Below are 19,191 nucleotides of genomic sequence, written 5' to 3'. Positions count from 1 at the left end.
AGGGTCAGAATTAGGGATTGTTAGGAGGTGACCTGCTCCCTGATTCCTGTCCTGGCCATGCTCTGACCGTCCATCTTCTGATACCGCGCGGCTGAGGGTTTTCCCCATCCTCAGCCGTGACAGTCAGACACCATCGAATGTGAGCATTTGCCCACTCATGTCGGTTATTACGACGAACTGCAGTCAGGTCCAGACCCGGATGAGGATGATGAGCATGCATATGAACTTCCCTGAGACGGTTTCTGACAGTTTGCGCAGAAATTCTTTGGTTTTGCAAACCGATTGTTGCTGCAGATGTCCAGGTGGCTGGTCTCAGACGATCATGGAGGTGAACATGCTGGATGTGGAGGTCCTGGGCTGGTGTGGTTACACATGGTCTGTGGTTGTGAGGCCGGTTGGATGTACAGTACTGCCAAATTCTTTAAAACGCCTTTGGAGACGGCTTATGGTAGAGAAATGAACATTCAATGCACGGGCAACAGCTCTGGTAGACATTCCTGCAGTCAGCATGCCAATTGTACACTCCCTCAAACGTTGCGACATCTGTGGCATTGTGCTGTGTGATCAAACTGCACATTTCAGAGTGGCCTTTTATTGTGGGCAGTCTAAGGCACACCTGTGCAATATTCACGCTGTGTAATCAGCACCTTGATATGTCACACCTGTGAGGTGAGATGGATTATCTCGGCAAAGGAGAAGTGCTCACTAACACAGATTTAGACAGACTTGTGAACAATATTTGAGAGTAATGGGTCTTTTGTGTGTGTAGAAAATGTTTCAGATTTTTAAGTTCAGTTCATGCAAAATGGGAGCAAAACCGAAAGTGTTGCGTTTATATTTTTGTTCAGTGTATGAGTCCCAAAAAAGAAAGATTGATCGCATCAATTGATCCAGATATTCTTAGTTCATCCAATGATCACGTTAATTATTCCAAATGTCCTTAATTCATCCTATAATCAATGTTCATGTTTTTTTTTTTTCATGAAAAAAAATCATGAAGGTACCATTCACACAGTTAGGCCTTTTGCACATGAACATTGTGTGCCCGCGGCTGTATTGTGGCCCCGCAATACACGGGCACCGGCCCATCTGCACTCTGCATCACGGATGCGGACCCATTCACTTGAATGGGTCCGCAATCACGGAGATGCGGAACGGAAGCGTGGATCGGTGTTTCTGTCCGTGCCTCCGCACCGCAAAAAAATTAGAACTTGTTCTATTTTTTTGCGGTGCGGACGGATCACTGACCCATTCATGTTGAATGGGTCTCCCTCCATCTGTCCCGGCGCACGGATGTTGGCTGTGCATTCAATGCACGGAACGGATGCACAACGTTCGTGTGCAAGAGGCCTTGGACAAGCAGTTAACCTTTTGTGACAGAAATACTGAATATTTTTAATAAAGACCAATAGAAAAACTTCTCTTTAGCCTAAAATGAGTAAAACGCAGTCATACAAATTGTCCCCAAGTTGTACATAGCTGACTGAAATGCCCCTTGAACCCCACCCCAGTAGAACAGGGCACAGGGCTTCTGCCAGCCTAGTAGAGAGGAGGTCAGGCCCGAGGTGACGGGGAGGGCCGTGCTGGAGGACAAGGAAAGAGGAGGAGTGCAAGGAGGCTGCAGGAGGGATGTGCGCGGAGGGCACCGGCATTAGTGGGGCGGGCTCTGTGTGCAGGAATGTGTGCACTGGGGCTGAGCGGACACACATCCCCGCAGCTCGGAGTCTCCTCAGCCCGGGCTCCGTGAACCGGCTGCAACTTCCCGCCTGGTGCCGCCTAGCCCCGTGTAGCAGCCACCCCCGGTCTGCCCGCTTCTCCGCCGTCTTGGTTGCCTATTAAGGGATTTACAAGGAGCCAGGTCGTCCTCAGCATGGGGCTGCAGCCCTTGGAGTTTAGTGACTGCTACCTGGACAGCCCCTGGCTCCGGGAGAGGGTACGTGCCCATGAGGCGGAGCTGGACAGAACCAACAAGTTCATCAAGGACCTGGTGAAGGATGGAAAGAACCTGATAGCGGCCACCAAGAGTAAGTGACACGAGCTGCCATTTTCTGTCCCCTCAGGCTGGGACTCATAGTGACAGTCCTGGGAATGCACTCAGCAGTCACTCAGGCTGGGCTCACTCTCATAGTGACAGTCCTGGGAATGCACTCAGCAGTCACTCAGGCTGGGCTCACTCTCATAGTGACAGTCCTGGGAATGCACTCAGCAGTCACTCAGTCTGGGCTCACTCATAGTGACAGTCCTGGGAATGCACTCAGCAGTCACTCAGTGTGGGCTCACACTCATAGTGACAGTCCTAGGAATGCACTCAGCAGTCACTCAGTCTGGGCTCACACTCATAGTGACAGTCCTGGGAATGCACTCAGCAGTCACTCAGGCTGGGCTCACACTCATAGTGACAGTCCTGGGAATGCACTCAGCAGTCACTCAGGCTGTGCTCACACTCATAGTGACAGTCCTGGGAATGCACTCAGCAGTCACTCAGTCTGGGCTCACACTCATAGTGACAGTCCTGGGAATGCACTCAGCAGTCACTCAGTCTGGGCTCACTCTCATAGTGACAGTCCTGGGAATGCACTCAGCAGTCACTCAGGCTGTGCTCACACTCATAGTGACAGTCCTGGGAATGCACTCAGCAGTCACTCAGTCTGGGCTCACTCATAGTGACAGTCCTGGGAATGCACTCAGCAGTCACTCAGTGTGGGCTCACACTCATAGTGACAGTCCTAGGAATGCACTCAGCAGTCACTCAGTCTGGGCTCACACTCATAGTGACAGTCCTGGGAATGCACTCAGCAGTCACTCAGGCTGGGCTCACACTCATAGTGACAGTCCTGGGAATGCACTCAGCAGTCACTCAGGCTGGGCTCACACTCATAGTGACAGTCCTGGGAATGCACTCAGCAGTCACTCAGGCTGGGCTCACACTCATAGTGACAGTCCTGGGAATGCACTCAGCAGTCACTCAGGCTGTGCTCACACTCATAGTGACAGTCCTGGGAATGCACTCAGCAGTCACTCAGTCTGGGCTCACTCATAGTGACAGTCCTGGGAATGCACTCAGCAGTCACTCAGTCTGGGCTCACACTCATAGTGACAGTCCTGGGAATGCACTCAGCAGTCACTCAGCCTGGGCTCACTCTCATAGTGACAGTCCTGGGAATGCACTCAGCAGTCACTCAGCCTGGGCTCACTCTCATAGTGACAGTCCTGGGAATGCACTCAGCAGTCACTCAGGCTGGGCTCACACTCATAGTGACAGTCCTGGGAATGCACTCAGCAGTCACTCAGGCTGGGCTCACACTCATAGTGACAGTCCTGGGAATGCACTCAGCAGTCACTCAGGCTGGGCTCACACTCATAGTGACAGTCCTGGGAATGCACTCAGCAGTCACTCAGGCTGTGCTCACACTCATAGTGACAGTCCTGGGAATGCACTCAGCAGTCACTCAGTCTGGGCTCACTCATAGTGACAGTCCTGGGAATGCACTCAGCAGTCACTCAGTCTGGGCTCACACTCATAGTGACAGTCCTGGGAATGCACTCAGCAGTCACTCAGCCTGGGCTCACTCTCATAGTGACAGTCCTGGGAATGCACTCAGCAGTCACTCAGGCTGTGCTCACACTCATAGTGACAGTCCTGGGAATGCACTCAGCAGTCACTCAGGCTGGGCTTACACTCATAGTGACAGTCCTAGGAATGCACTCAGCAGTCACTCAGTCTGGGCTCACACTCATAGTGACAGTCCTGGGAATGCACTCAGCAGTCACTCAGGCTGGGCTCACACTCATAGTGACAGTCCTGGGAATGCACTCAGCAGTCACTCAGGCTGTGCTCACACTCATAGTGACAGTCCTGGGAATGCACTCAGCAGTCACTCAGTCTGGGCTTACACTCATAGTGACAGTCCTGGGAATGCACTCAGCAGTCACTCAGGCTGGGCTCACACTCATAGTGACAGTCCTGGGAATGCACTCAGCAGTCACTCAGGCTGGGCTCACATTCATAGTGACAGTCCTGGGAATGCACTCAGCAGTCACTCAGTCTGGGCTTACACTCATAGTGACAGTCCTGGGAATGCACTCAGCAGTCACTCAGTCTGGGCTTACACTCATAGTGACAGTCCTGGGAATGCACTCAGCAGTCACTCAGTCTGGGCTTACACTCATAGTGACAGTCCTGGGAATGCACTCAGCAGTCACTCAGTCTGGGCTTACACTCATAGTGACAGTCCTGGGAATGCACTCAGCAGTCACTCAGGCTGGGCTCACACTCATAGTGACAGTCCTGGAAATGCACTCAGCAGTCACTCAGGCAGGGCTCACACTCATAGTGACAGTCCTGGAAATGCACTCAGCAGTCACTCAGGCAGGGCTCACACTCATAGTGACAGTACTGGGAATGCACTCAGCAGTCACTCAGGCTGGGCTCACACTCATAGTGACAGTCCTGGGAATGCACTCAGCAGTCACTCAGGCTGTGCTCACACTCATAGTGACAGTCCTGGGAATGCACTCAGCAGTCACTCAGTCTGGGCTTACACTCATAGTGACAGTCCTGGGAATGCACTCAGCAGTCACTCAGGCTGGGCTCACACTCATAGTGACAGTCCTGGAAATGCACTCAGCAGTCACTCAGGCAGGGCTCACACTCATAGTGACAGTACTGGGAATGCACTCAGCAGTCACTCAGGCTGTGCTTACACTCATAGTGACAGTCCTGGAAATGCACTCAGCAGTCACTCAGGCTGGGCTCACACTCATAGTGACAGTCCTGGAAATGCACTCAGCAGTCACTCAGGCTGGGCTCACACTCATAGTGACAGTCCTGGGAATGCACTCAGCAGTCACTCAGTGTGGCCTTACACTCATAGTGACAGTCCTGGGAATGCACTCAGCAGTCACTCAGGCTGTGCTCACACTCATAGTGACAGTCCTGGGAATGCACTCAGCAGTCACCCAGGCTGGGCTCACTCTCATGGTGACAGTCCTGGGAATGCACTCAGCAGTCACTCAGGCTGGGCTCACTCTCATGGTGACAGTCCTGGGAATGCACTCAGCAGTCACTCAGGCTGTGCTCACACTCATGGTGACAGTCCTGGGAATGCACTCAGCAGTCACTCAGGCTGTGCTCACACTCATAGTGACAGCCCTGTGAATGCTCTGCACTCAGCAGTCACTCAAGCCATAGGCGGGATGGTCTGACAGGTGCACGGTCATGTGTGACTGGTGACCACTAATGTGGCCTCCAGGAGGAAATGAAGTCACTCTTTTTATAGCATTGATGGTATGGCCAGTCAGTGGCGGACATGGCTTTCCTCCACGTTTGTCTGTGGCCGGCTTAGTCTTCTTTTTTCATTTTTATTTTTTAGGAAATCCTTCTATTGTACATAAAATAATTCTGGGGCATCTGTTCTTAGAGATCTGTATGGTGTCTTTCCTCTGTTATAAATAGACTGGGCGTTACCATTCCCCAGGGCTGGCGATAGACCCTACAGGGAAATTTCCGACGGCCACAGGTGCCCTTCTTAATTCAATTCGGGACGGTGATATATTTGAAAAAATTTTGGCGGGATTTTGTGCTACACTGTGGTATTTGGTTCTGCTGGGTCAGTATATTGTGCTGCACTGTGGTATCTGGTTCTGCTGGGACGGTATATTGTACTGCACTGTGGTATCTGGTTCTGCTGGGGCAGGATATTGTGCTGCACTGTGGTATCTGGTTCTGCTGGGGTGGTATATTGTGCTGCACTGTGGTATTTGGTTCAGCTGGGACGGTATATTGTGCTGCACTGTGGTATTTGGTTCTGCTGGGGCGGTATATTGTGCTGCACTGTGGTATTTGGTTCTGCTGGGGTGGTATATTGTGCTGCACTGTGGTATTTGGTTCTGCTGGGGCGGTATATTGTGCTGCACTGTGGTATCTGGTTCTGCTGGGGCGGTATATTGTGCTGCACTGTGGTATCTGGTTCTGCTGGGGCGGTATATTGTGCTGCACTGTGGTATCTGGTTCTGCTGGGGCGGTATATTGTGCTGCACTGTGGTATCTGGTTCTGCTGGGGCGGTATATTGTGCTGCACTGTGGTATCTGGTTCTGCTAGGGCGGTATATTGTGCTGCACTGTGGTATCTGGTTCTGCTGGGGCGGTATATTGTGCTGCACTGTGGTATCTGGTTCTGCTGGGGCGGTATATTGTGCTGCACTGTGGTATCTGGTTCTGCTGGGGCGGTATTTTGTGCTGCACTGTGGTATCTGGTTCTGCTGGGGCGGTATTTTGTGCTGCACTGTGGTATCTGGTTCTGCTGGGGCGGTATTTTGTGCTGCACTGTGGTATCTGGTTCTGCTGGGGCGGTATTTTGTGCTGCACTGTGGTATCTGGTTCTGCTGGGGCGGTATTTTGTGCTGCACTGTGGTATCTGGTTCTGCTGGGGCGGTATTTTGTGCTGCACTGTGGTATCTGGTTCTGCTGGGGCGGTATTTTGTGCTGCACTGTGGTATCTGGTTCTGCTGGGGCGGTATTTTGTGCTGCACTGTGGTATCTGGTTCTGCTGGGGCGGTATTTTGTGCTGCACTGTGGTATCTGGTTCTGCTGGGGCGGTATTTTGTGCTGCACTGTGGTATCTGGTTCTACTGTGGTATTGCTGGCCCCGCCTACTGTGAATGTGGATCTGCCTACAACATGAGGCATTGTGGGGGGGTATTTGTACTATTGGATAACCCCTATAAGTTCTCAGTCCGTCCCCGCCATTCCCCTGTGACTAGGATGCGCCTGTACATAGTCAGCACTGACTGGACAATGTCGGTGTGTCAGAACACAGCGCACTGGCAAGGGGAACGGTGACACCCAGTAGTAATGCTGGGTTCAGACCTGAGCGTACTTGAACCTACGCTCTGTACGCGCTATTGTACGGGCGTTTGCAATCGCGCATACAGAGACAAGCGAACGCCCATTGTCATGCGTTCCCGCTAAAGTCTATGGACGGGAACGCGCGACAAGACGCCCCAAAGAAGCTCATGTACTTCTTGGGGCGTCGGGCGCTGTAAAACGCTCAGGTGAGAACCATTCCCATAGGGAATCATTGGTTCTTGCCTGTTGAGCGTTTTACAGCGCGTAGGAACGCGCTGTAAAACGCTCAGGTCTGAACCCAGCCTGGTTCTTGCCTCAGTCATTTCTGGGGGGAATAATGAGGGATGACACAATTTCTAAGAAAAGCTGCTCCAGCATTATTTAGTTCATAGGGGGTGCGGGTATTTACTAAAATAGTCATGTCAGGAGAGCTAGTGGGTCATCTTTCAGTCCAGGAAACGTGCACCATAATGACTGAGTACAGGAACTGGGCATCGTAGCTGTTTTCCTGACCAAACATGCTGGTGTGAAATTAGCCTTAGGCCTCATGCACACAAACGTATATTCTTTCAGTGTCCGTTCCGTTTTTTTTTTTTGTTTTTTTTTAGCGGACCGTATACGGAACCATTCATTTCAATGGGTCCACAAAAAAAAAGAAGGAAGTTACTCAATGTGCATTCCGTTTCCGTATGTCCATATTTACGTTCCGCATTACGGACAAGGATAGGACTCTTCTATTAGGGGCCAGCTGTTCCTTTCCGCAAAACATGGAATGCACTTTTTGTGGATCCATTTTTTGCGGACCACAAAATACATACTGTCGTGTGCAAGAGGCCTTAGGGTAGGTTCACACAGAGGTTTATGGAGCAGATTTTAGTTTTGAGGTAGATTTTTCCTTCAGCTCAGCGGTGAGGCGAGCACATGTAATTACAGCTTCTCCACCCCATTCACGCGAATGCTCCTTCCCATTTAAGTGAATGGGGACTGATGAGCTGTAATTGCACCTGCTTGCCTCTGAGATATCAATGGTGAGCGCTGCGTTCTCTTACAACAGCTGGTCGGCAGGGGTGTTAGGAGTCGGATCCCCACCAATCTGATATTGATTACTTATACTGAGGATAGGTGATTAACATAGGAAACCGGACATCCCTTTTTACGGAAAGTCAGTAGGCTATGACCACACTGCGCAGGTGAGCGATGTGACTCGATTGTACTGCCCACCGCACAGTTTAGTCAGTCTGAACGGATAATGATTGCGCAGCACCTTCAGTACTGTCCCTTGCTGCAGTACTCAAACATGGCCATGTTGGAAGCAGCACACGACTGCGCAATGTAGTTGTACCCTGATTCCTCTAAGCTTAAAAGGTTGTCTCGCTTCAGCAAATGGCTGAGAAAGTTAATACAAGGCAGTTACTAATGTATTGTGATTGTCCATATTGCTTCTTTTGCTGGCTGGAATTAATTTACACCACATTATACACTGCTCGTTTCCATGGGTACGACCACCCTGCAATCCATCAGCGGTGGCTGCACTTGCACACTGTAGAAAAAAGCACTGGCCTATGGGCGCTCCTTTAAAGGGGTTATCCGATTTTAGAAACATCCCCGCCCCCCATGTGCCAGGCCTCTCAGAGGGAATATACTTACCCTGCTCCCTGCGCACCGCCACTGCTGCTTCTCCCTGTACACTGATGTAAACATCCGGTGTCTGGGGGGAGCAGCCCCCCCCCCTCGACACCGGATGTTTTCATTGGTGTGCAGGGAGAAGCAGCAGCGGCGATGCGGGGACTAGGGCCCGGCGCATGGGGTGGGGGGTTCTGAAATGGGATAACCCCTATAGGTCTTGCGTCAAGCAGCTCTAGAATTATAGACCGCACTCACTTGACTATGCTTGCAAATAAAGAATTTCTTATTGCTACCACCATTCAGGCGGTAAAACACCCTTCTTCAGGCATTTCTCTACAAGGTGCGGTGGTAGAAAGCCACCACTGATGCATTTCTCTAATTCTGGAGCACTGCTGTACCATACCTGGTTATACATGGCACCATTCACGTTGTTTACAACAGCTAAGTGGATAAAATTTGAAATCAATGGGGAGCAAGGCCATTATGTAAGGTTAGAGTAAAAGCTTTCTCTGATGGGGACCCTGTAGGGTCATAAAGGGGATCCTGTCTTCAAGTTAGTGGTGTCCGAATCCCCGGCAGTATGAGCCTGTAATGACAAGTTTCCTTTAATGATTCTCTACCCCCCCCCCCCAAAGATGGACAGGTCTTTTAATCACATGACCCCACATACAGCTGCGATTGACTGCCATTAAGGGGTTGTCTGGGTTCAGCTCATAATTTCCCCCAGGCAGCCTGCCTGATTTTAGCATCAGAGCATTTCATGCTCCGATGCTCTCCCTTGCCCTGTGCAGGATCGCGGAGGGCAAGGGCTCTTTTATTTACAATAACACATTACCGGGCGGAAGCTTCCGCCCAGCAGTGTGTTCGGTGACGTCACCAGCTCTGATGGGCGGGCTTTAGCGATGCCCTGGCTGTTTTACAGGCTAGGGCAGCGCTAAAGTCCGCCCATCAGACCCGGTGACGTCACTGGGCTTCCTGCTAGGCGGAAGCCTCCCCATGGAGAGCCCAGTACGTCACCGGAACTCCAGAAAATGCGATTTAGCGCAGGGCAAAGGAGAACATCGCAGCATGAACTGCTCCGATGCTCAAGTCGGGGGGGCTGCCTGGGTGAAAATGGGGATATGTCCGGGTTCAGCTCTGAACCTGGACAACCCCTTTAAGGACAGGTCCTTGGTGCGGATGATGCATCCTTGCTTTCCTATGCATTCCTGCACAGAGAAGAAGGTGGCTCTATGGCGTACTATTGTATTTTTCAGGTAATGCGCCAGGAGCATTTACTGACCTACACCAAATGGATATTCCACATGCAGTGTGAACAGAGCCTTTCATGGTAGAAAATAAGTAAGGATGGTTCAGAAGCAGAGGTTCCTACTGATGCCCGAGTGGAAGGGGTTGCAGTATTAAGTTCATGGCTGGGGCCTTCACATGTGGTACATTTTTCTGCAGAAATTTTCTGCAACTGAAAGTCAGTTCCATGCTTACGGTGATTGGCTGCATGGATTTGTGCAGGCCCCATTCACATCAATGGAACTGATTTTCAGTCTCAGAAAATGTATGCGACAAGATTTGCTGCATTTGAAGGCACACTTGGGTTTCTGTTCCCCAGGGTCCCCTGTTAACTTACTAACACAGAGGACACGCTTGGAGAGATTAAGCCGCCATTTTTAGGGCAGCCTCTCCATGGTTTTCTCCCTGCAGGGTATATTGCTGTTTATCTAGTGTAGAAATTGATCTAAATCACATATGCTCACCATACACAGTGTGGTCGAGGAGACTTGTTATCACCATGATGTCCTGTTTGTTCTTCTTTAATGTTTTTGGGTGTTCAAATATCAGTGAGACTCTGGTTTGTAGCCAAAATGAGTTTGGGCACAGACTTTTGAGCGACAGTCACAGCCCATAATAAATAGTACATATAGGCCTCTTTCACGTGCCGGTGAATCATGGATGTCCACGGTCTCGCATGTACTGTGTGTATTCAGACATCAGTGGTTTTCCATGGACCGTGGGTCTATGGTGACACTGCGGAAGCATACCCTGTTTTTGCCCATGATTATAGATCCCTCGCACATATTATACTCTATGGATCATTGGTAGGAGATCCTCTGGAAAATAATTTTCAGCCTAGCAGTGTCCATGGAATAAGGATGACACATGAAGGTCAAAAATGCACACATATACCTTACACGGATTCTGGATGTGTTAACGGATGAACCATCTTGTCACGAATGTCATCACCGGACACAAACAAGTGAAATAGGCCTTAGTCATGTCTCACAACATTTTTTGCATATGCTCCTAAGGCCTCTTTCACACTACCGTTTTTTTTTTCCGTTTTGCGGTCCGTTTTTTGCGTTCCGTATACGGTCCGTATACGGAACCATTCATTTCAATGGTTCCGCAAAAAAATGGAATGTGTTCCGTATGCATTCCGTTTCCGTATTTCCGTTTTTCCGTTCCGTTGAAAGATAGAACATGTCCTATTATTGCCTGCAAATCATGGTCCGTGGCTCCATTCAAGTCAATGGGTCCGCAAAAAAAACGGAACACATACGGAAATGCATCCGTATGTCTTCCGTTTCCGTTCCGTTTTTTCTGAACCATCTATTGAAAATGTTATGCCCAGCCCAATTTTTTCTATGTAATTACTGTATACTGTATATGCCATACGGAAAAACGGAACGGAACAACGGAATGGAAACGGAACCACAACGGAAGCAAAAAAACGGAACAACGGATCCGTGAAAAACGGATTGCAAAACACTGAAATGAACATACTGTAGTGTGAAAGAGGCCTAAAAAGAAGTTTCTTCTTATGGTTTGGACTTGTCATTTTGTTGTGCTGCTTTTGAACTTATTTTTAAATGACCACAGGGTGTGCTTAAATTTTGCGCTTGGGTTCTGATTTCAGTAACTGTACTGTGTGCTTACAGCTATATACATCAAGTCTTAACATGATCTCATAGTTACTTCCTGTACTAGATCCTGCAATGTGCAGACAAAGCAAGGATCCCTCTTGCCCACCTGCTGTCTGAAGTGTGCACAGAGAAAAATGTATCCAAAGCCAAGAAAATTCTAGGTAGAGTCATGGCCAAAAGTTTTGAGAATGACACATTTTTCATTTTCACAAACCTGTTTCTTTAGTGTTCTTTGATCTTTTTGTCAGATGTTTCTATGGTGTACTGAAGTACAATTATAAACATTTTTTAAACTTTTTTTTTAACTTCTATACATTACGTTATTGCAAAAACTTGACACTTCATCTTCAAGACTTCTGCAGTTTTTCCTGGCAGCTTCTGGGCCTAATTCTGGCTCCTGGCAACCCATTCGTACCTAATCGGTGCTTGGGGTTTATCATAATTGCTGTGTTAGTTTGTGCATTCGTGTTTTAAAGGTTGACCATGGTTCTCAATGGGGTTGAGATGTGAGGCGTTTCCTGGTCATAGATCCAAAACTTTAATGTTTTGTTCACTGAGCCACATAGTTATCACTTTTGCCTTATGACATGTTGCTCCATCATGTTGGAAAAGGAATTGTTCATCACCAAATTGCTCCTGGATGGTTGGGAGAAGTTGCTCTTGGAAGATGTTTTGATACCGTTCCTTCATTTGTGGCAATGCCATTAGGCAGAATTGTGAGTGAGCCAACGCCCTTGGATGAGAAGCAACCCCACACATGAATGGTCTCTGGATACTGTAGGATTGGCATGCACAGTGAGGTGAAGACTTTTCGAGGATGACCTGGTGTCAACGACTAGGGCAGGCATGCTCAACCTGCGGCCCTCCAGCTGTTGTAAAAATACAACTCCCACAATGCCCTGCTGTAGGCTGTTAGGGCATGCTGGGAGTTGTAGTTTTGAAACAGCTGGAGGGCCGCAGGTTGAGCATGCCTGGACTAGGGTAATGTTATTTTCTCTGATAAAGCCCCTTAGGCCTCATGCACACGACAGTTTTTTTTCACGGTCCGCAAAAACGGGGTCCGTGGGTCCGTGATCCGTGACCGTTTTTTCGTCCGTGGGTCTTCCTTGATTTTTGGAGGATCCACGGACATGAAAAAAAAGTCGTTTTGGCGTCCGCCTGGCCGTGCGGAGCCAAACGGATCCGTCCTGAATTACAATGCAAGTCAATGGGGACGGATCCGTTTGACGTTGACACAATATGGTGCAATTGCAAACGGATCCGTCCTCATTGACTTTCAATGTAAAGTCAGGAGTCCCTTTACTTTCACACTTGTGTTCATAATGCAGACGGTGGCTCCGTTCAGAGCGGATCCGTCTGCATTATATTGTTAAAACATTTCTAAAGTGTGAAAATAGCCTCAGACGGATCCGTCCAGACTTTACATTGAAAGTCAATGGGGGACGGATCCGTTTGAAAATTGAGCCACAGTGTGTCATCTTCAAACGGATCCGTCCCCATTGACTTACATTATAAGTCTGGACGGATCCGCTTGCCTCCGCACGGCCAGGCGGACACCCGAACATAACTTGAAGCGTCCCCATCACCATGGGAACTCCTCTATGTTAGAATATACTGTCGGATATGAGCTACATCGTGAAACTCATTTCCGACAGTATATTCTAACACAGAGGCGTTCCCATGGTGATGGGGACGCTTCAGGTTAGAATACACTGAAAAACTGTGTACATGACTGCCCCCTGCTGCCTGGCAGCACCCGATCTCTTACAGGGGGCCGTGATCAGCACAATTAACTCCTCAGGTGCCGCACCTGAAGGGGTTAATTGTACTATCATATCCCCCTGTAAGAGATCAGGGCTGCCAGGCAGCAGGGGGCAGCCCCCCCCTCCCCAGTTTGAATATCGTTGGTGGCACAGTGTGCGCCCACCTTCGCCCCCCCCCCTCCCTCTATAGTTAAAAATCGTTGGTGGCACAGTGTGCGCCCACCATCGCCCCCCCCCCTTCCTCCCTCTATAGTTAAAAATCGTTGGTGGCACAGTGTGTGCCTACCATCGGCCCCCCCTCTCTCTATAGTAGTAACAACCATTGGTGGCAGTGTGCGGCCTCCCATTCCCCCCCCCCCCCCCCACCACAGTAGAAGATTCATACTTACCTGCTTGCTGCTGCGATGTCTGTGACCGGCCGGGAGCTCCACCTACTGATAAGTGAAAGGTCTGTGCGGCGCATTGCTAAAGAACTGTCACTTACCAGTAGGAGGAGCTCCCGGCCGGTCACAGACATCGCAGCAGCAAGCAGGTAAGTATGAATCTTCTACTGTGGTGGTGGTGGGGGGGGGGGAATGGGAGGCCGCACACTGCCACCAATGGTTGTTACTACTATAGAGAGAGGGGGGGGGGCGATGGTGGGCGCACACTGTGCCACCAACGATTTTTAACTAGAGGGGGGGGCGATGGTGGGCGCACACTGTGCCACCAACGATTTTTAACTATAGAGGGAGGAAGGGGGGGGGGCGATGGTGGGCGCACACTGTGCCACCAACGATTTTTAACTATAGAGGGAGGAAGGGGGTGGGCGCACACTGTGCCACCAACGATTTTTAACTATAGAGGGAGGAAGGGGGGGGGCGATGGTGGGCGCACACTGTGCCACCAACGATTTTTAACTATAGAGGGAGGAAGGGGGGGGCGATGGTGGGCGCACACTGTGCCACCAACGATTTTTAACTATAGAGGGAGGAAAGGGGGGGGGGGGATGGTGGGCGCACACTGTGCCACCAACGATATTCAAACTGGGGAGGGGGGGGGGGTCTGCCTGATCTCTTACAGGGGAATATGATAGTACAATTAACCCCTTTAGGTGCCGCACCTGAAGGGGTTAATTGTGCTATCATATCCCCCTGTAAGAGATCGGGTGCTGCCAGGCAGCAGGGGGCAGTCTTGTACAAAGTTTGCAGTGTATTCTAACTAGAAGCGTCCCCATCACCATGGGAACGCTTCTGTGTTAGAATATACTGTCGGAAATGAGTTTTCACGAAGTGAAAACTTAGATCAGAAAAAGCTTTTATGCAGACGGATCTTCGGATCCGTCTGTATGAAAGCAACCTACGGCCACGGATCACGGACACGGATGCCAATCTTGTGTGCATCCGTGTTCTTTCACGAACCCATTGACTTGAATGGGTCCGTGAACCGTTGTCCGTCAAAAAAATAGGACAGGTCATATTTTTTTGACGGACAGGATACACGGATCACGGCCTCGGCTGCAAAACGGTGCATTTTCCGATTTTTCCATGGACCCAAAACGGAAAACGGCACAACGGCCACGGATGCACACAGCGGTCGTGTGCATGAGGCCTTAGACTGTTTAGCACATCTGGAAAAATGACCGGAGAAGAAAAGTAAGCGTTGCCATAGGTCCTGTGTCATGCCAACAGTACAGCATCCTGAGACCACTAATGTGTAGGGTTGCATCTCATCCAGGAGAGTGGGCTAACTCATAACTTTGCCTAAGAACACTGCCACAAATATAAAATGGTATTAGAAACATCCTCTCCAACCATCCAGGAGCAATTTGGTAATGATAAATGTTTTTTCCAGCATGATCGAGCACCATGTCATAAGGCAAAAGTGATAACCATGTGCCTCAGTGAACAAAACATTGAAATTTTGGGTCCATGGCCAGAAAACTACTCAGATCTCATTCCGACTGAGAACCTGTGGTCAATCCTAAAAAAAAAACAAGTGGACAAAACAACTATAGAAAATTAGTGATAAACTCCAAGCACTGATAAAGTAAGAATGGGTTGACATCAGTCAGGATTTGGTCCAAAAGCTGATATCCAGCATGCTGGGGCGAACTGCAGAAGTCTTGAAAAAGAAGGGTCAACACTGGAAATATTGAGTCTTTGCATTAACTTGATGGATTTATCAATAAAAGTTGTAAAATAAATAACTAAGGCTACTTTCACACTTGCGGCAGTGTGATCCGGCGGCCAGTTCCGTCGTCGGAACTGGCCGCCGGATCCGCCGATCTGCCGCTGACTGAAAGCATTTGTGAGACGGATCCGGATGCGGATCCGTCTCACAAATGCATTGCAAGGACGGATCCGTCTCTCCGCTTGTCATGCGGACAGACGGATCCGTCTTGTACATTTTTCACATTTTTGCCGATCTGCGCATGCGCATGCCGGAACGACGGATCCGGCATTCCGGTATTCTGAATGCCGGATCTGGCGCTAATACATTCCTATGGGAAAAAATGCCGGATCCGGCGTTCAGGCATGTCTTCAGTTTTTTTGGCCGGAGAGAAAACCGTAGCATGCTGCGGTTTTCTCTTTTGCCTGATCAGTCAAAACGACTGAACTGAAGACATCCTGATGCAAACTGAACGGATTACTCTCCATTCAGAATGCATGGGGATAAAACTGATCAGTTTTTTTCCGGTATAGAGCCCCTGTGACGGAACTCTATGCCGCAAAAGAAAAACGCAAGTGTGAAAGTACCCTTAAAGTAAAAAAAAACTTACGAAATACCACAGAAACATCTGACAAAAAGATCTAAAAACACTGAAACAGCAACTTTGTGAAAACCAAAATGTGTGTCCGTCTCAAAACTTTTGGCCACAGTTTGCATTTGTATATAATTGTAGATTTACAAGCAATTATATTACAGGGTATTAATATATGTATATTTATTTCTTTATGTAAAAATGCTATTTTTTGCGTCGGTGAGTCTTTCATTCATCACAGCGAGATGTGTACCTAATAACTAATATAATAAATAGTGGACGCATTATATTGGCGGGTAAATGTGTTGTTATGAGGGAAGAGCTGCTGAGAACAGAAAATGACTTGACTAGTCCTGAGAATCTGCATATATTTATATTGGAGCTATAGAAGATTAGACAAGTCTTACTGTTAAGTCTTATGTATCCACAAATGGTTTAAAATCTGCACAGACAAGAGTTATCTTGCCAAGAAGAGTAGAGTAATAGTGCTGCTGGGTTGTTGTGTTTGTATGATGAATGCCCAATTCAGAACCACTCCTTTTTCATATTCTGAACATGACTCCACTAGTTGTGATCCTCACATCTCTATTCAACACCATTCTACCAATTCAAGTTTTTTTTTTGCATATTTCATATCTATTGGCTAAAACTGACAAATACATCTCAAAAGGGGTTTCCGAGAAAAACCCATTGATGTCCCATTCTTAGAATTGCCTATCAATGTGTGATTGGTGAGGGTCTGACGCCAATGATCAGCTGAATGAAGGGCTGCAGCGCTCTCTGGAGCACCACAGCCCTTCATTGTTTCTCCAGGCAGATGGGTTCGTGTGCACATGCAGCTGTGGCCGCAATTTAACCCATTCACATAAATGGAGTTGTAGCACTTACCAGGCACAGTTGTGCTCATGAATAAGCCTCTGTGCCTGGATAGACGGCCAAGAAACTGCAGTGCCGCAGGATTCCTACGAGCATAATACACCTGTAATTTCTGTCTATTACAATTACACCCGTGTGTTACAGCCCGGCAGAGGGTCTAACTGGTCCAACCTCTCAGGAACATAGATAAAATTGGGGATGTCCATAACACATGGAAGTAATATGGGTCCAAAATACATCTGTATAAGGCCTCATGCACACGACCGTTGTGTGTTTTGCGGTCCGCAAAACATGGATGGCGTCCGTGTGCGTTCCGCAATTTGCGGAATGGTGCGGACAGCCATTAATATAAATGCCTATTCTTGTCCGCAAAACGGACAAGAATAGGGCAGGTTATATTTTATTTGCGGACCACGGAACGGAGCGACGGATGCGAAAAGCACACGGAGTGCTGTCCGCATCTTTTGCGGCCACGTTGTGAACGAGTCCGCATTAGAGCCACAAATACTGCTGCTCGGATGCGGACCAAAATAATGGTCGTGTGAGTGAGGCCTAATGCTCATTGAATTCAGCCTAAGGCCTGTTTCACAGATGCTTACGCCTCATGCACACAGCCGTGTTTTTTGTCCGCATCCAATTCACATTTTTTGCAGGTCGGGTGTGGACCCATTCACTTCAGTGTTGCTGCAAAAGATGTGGACCTCACACCTTGTGCTGTCCACATCCATATGTCCGCTCTGTGGCCTCGCAAAAACATAGGACATGCCCTATTCTTCTCTATTGTACAGATAAGGATAGGACTTTTCTATAGAAGGCAGGGTGTTCTGTTCCGCAAAATGCTGAACACACACAGCCGATATCCTTGTTTTGTGGATGTGCAATTTGTGGACTGCAAAAACTGCTACGAACATGTGCAGGAGTCCTTAGGCAGTGCGAAAAATAATGCTACTTGTGTCAGAAGTGTTCCTATCTTGAAAGCTGCTCCCATGACCTAGACCCATGGCGTTATAATGATTTACAATGCTGTGTGTTCCTGCCTGACATTAACTCCAATTAATTGTACTGTAGGCATTAAGTCAGTACAGTTCTTTAGAGTTGAGGTCGGCCAGGAACACACAGCATTGTAAATCATTATAGTCCCATGGCGTTATGTCCTAGAAGCAGTATTCAGGGCGGGCCATACCTATGACACACAGAGCTCATTTTTCGCACTGAATACACTCGTGGCCTTAGGTCGCTTTTGTACTGTCAGTGTTTAGTCAGTGATTTCCATCAGTGATTGTGAGCCTAAGGGCTCGTTCACACGACCATTGGTGTCCCTTTCCCGTATTGTGGACCGCATTTGCGGATCTGCAATACATGGGCACTGTTCCGTTGTCATTCCGCATCACGGATGCAAACCCATTCATTTCAATGGGTCCGCAAATCCGGAGATGTGAAATGGAAGCATGGAACTGGAACACTACGGAAGCAATACCTTTACGTGCCTCCGCACCGCAAAAAGATAGAACATGCTCTATCTTTTTGCGGAATAGAGGGATCGCTGACCCATTCAAGTGAATGGGTCTGCAATCCCCATGGGCCTGCCCCACGCAAGGTTCCCGTGCATTGCGGACCGCAATTTGCGGTTCACGGGCACGTAACACCAACGGTCGTGTGAACAAGCCCTAAACCAGGAGTGAAGACTACACAGAGATAAGGTGTAATGGGAAGATTTGTACCTGTTCTGGGTTTTTGATCTGCACCTGGTTTTGGCTCACAATCACAGACTTAGGTTATGTTCACACAGAGGTTTTAGTTTACGTTGCTTTTGGAGCGGATTCCACACCTAAAATTTTCTCATAAAATACATTATAATCCATGCACCTGATTTCAGCGGGAGATTTTCTTTTTTTTATTCCATTTGCAGTTTTAAAAACCATGGCATGGAGAAATAAGTGATGTGTTCATTTTTGGTCAGGATTAGAAGCAGATTCCACATCAGTTTTTGTTTTTTTTCAGCACAGAAAAACTCAGTGTGAGCACAGCCTTCACACGACCGTATATATTTTTTCCGTTCGCTTGTTTGTTTGTTTTTTTTTTGTTTTTTTCGGACTTAATCCAGAACCATTCATTTCAACAGTTCCACAACAAAAAAAATGAAGTTACTCCGTGTGCATTCCATTTCCGTATTTCCGTTTCGCAAGACAAGGATAGTACTGTTATTTGAAGGGCCAGCTGTTTCGTTCCGCAAAATACGGAATGCACACGGACGTCATCCGTATTTTTTTTTGATCCATTTTTTGCGGACCACAAAATACATACGGTCGTGTGAATGAGCCCTTAACCTGACCTGCGGTGCAGATTTTAAATGAGCAGAATTTCAGTTAATATTTTGAATTTCTACTGTGGAATTCCAGAAAATCTGCAGTGGACCTG

The 19,191-nt window shown here is 48.4% G+C and overlaps 1 protein-coding gene across 2 annotated transcripts in view; it reads left to right on the top strand.

Annotated features, from left to right (window-relative positions):
* Nucleotides 1-1,619: 1,619 nt before the first annotated feature.
* The window catches only part of ARHGAP10 (Rho GTPase activating protein 10), a 353,126-nt gene continuing 335,554 nt past the window's right edge, over nucleotides 1,620-19,191 (top strand). For both annotated transcript variants that reach the window (XM_044300373.1, XM_044300381.1), the window contains exon 1: nucleotides 1,620-2,024. In XM_044300373.1, coding sequence (XP_044156308.1) covers nucleotides 1,871-2,024 — 154 coding nt within the window. In that variant the 5' untranslated portion in view covers nucleotides 1,620-1,870. The remainder of the gene's footprint in view (nucleotides 2,025-19,191) is intronic.

This window comes from Bufo gargarizans, chromosome 1 (genome assembly GCF_014858855.1).
Source record: "Bufo gargarizans isolate SCDJY-AF-19 chromosome 1, ASM1485885v1, whole genome shotgun sequence".
Classification (NCBI taxonomy): Eukaryota; Metazoa; Chordata; class Amphibia; order Anura; family Bufonidae; genus Bufo; species Bufo gargarizans.
This window is presented reverse-complemented; position numbering and strand designations above follow the sequence as displayed.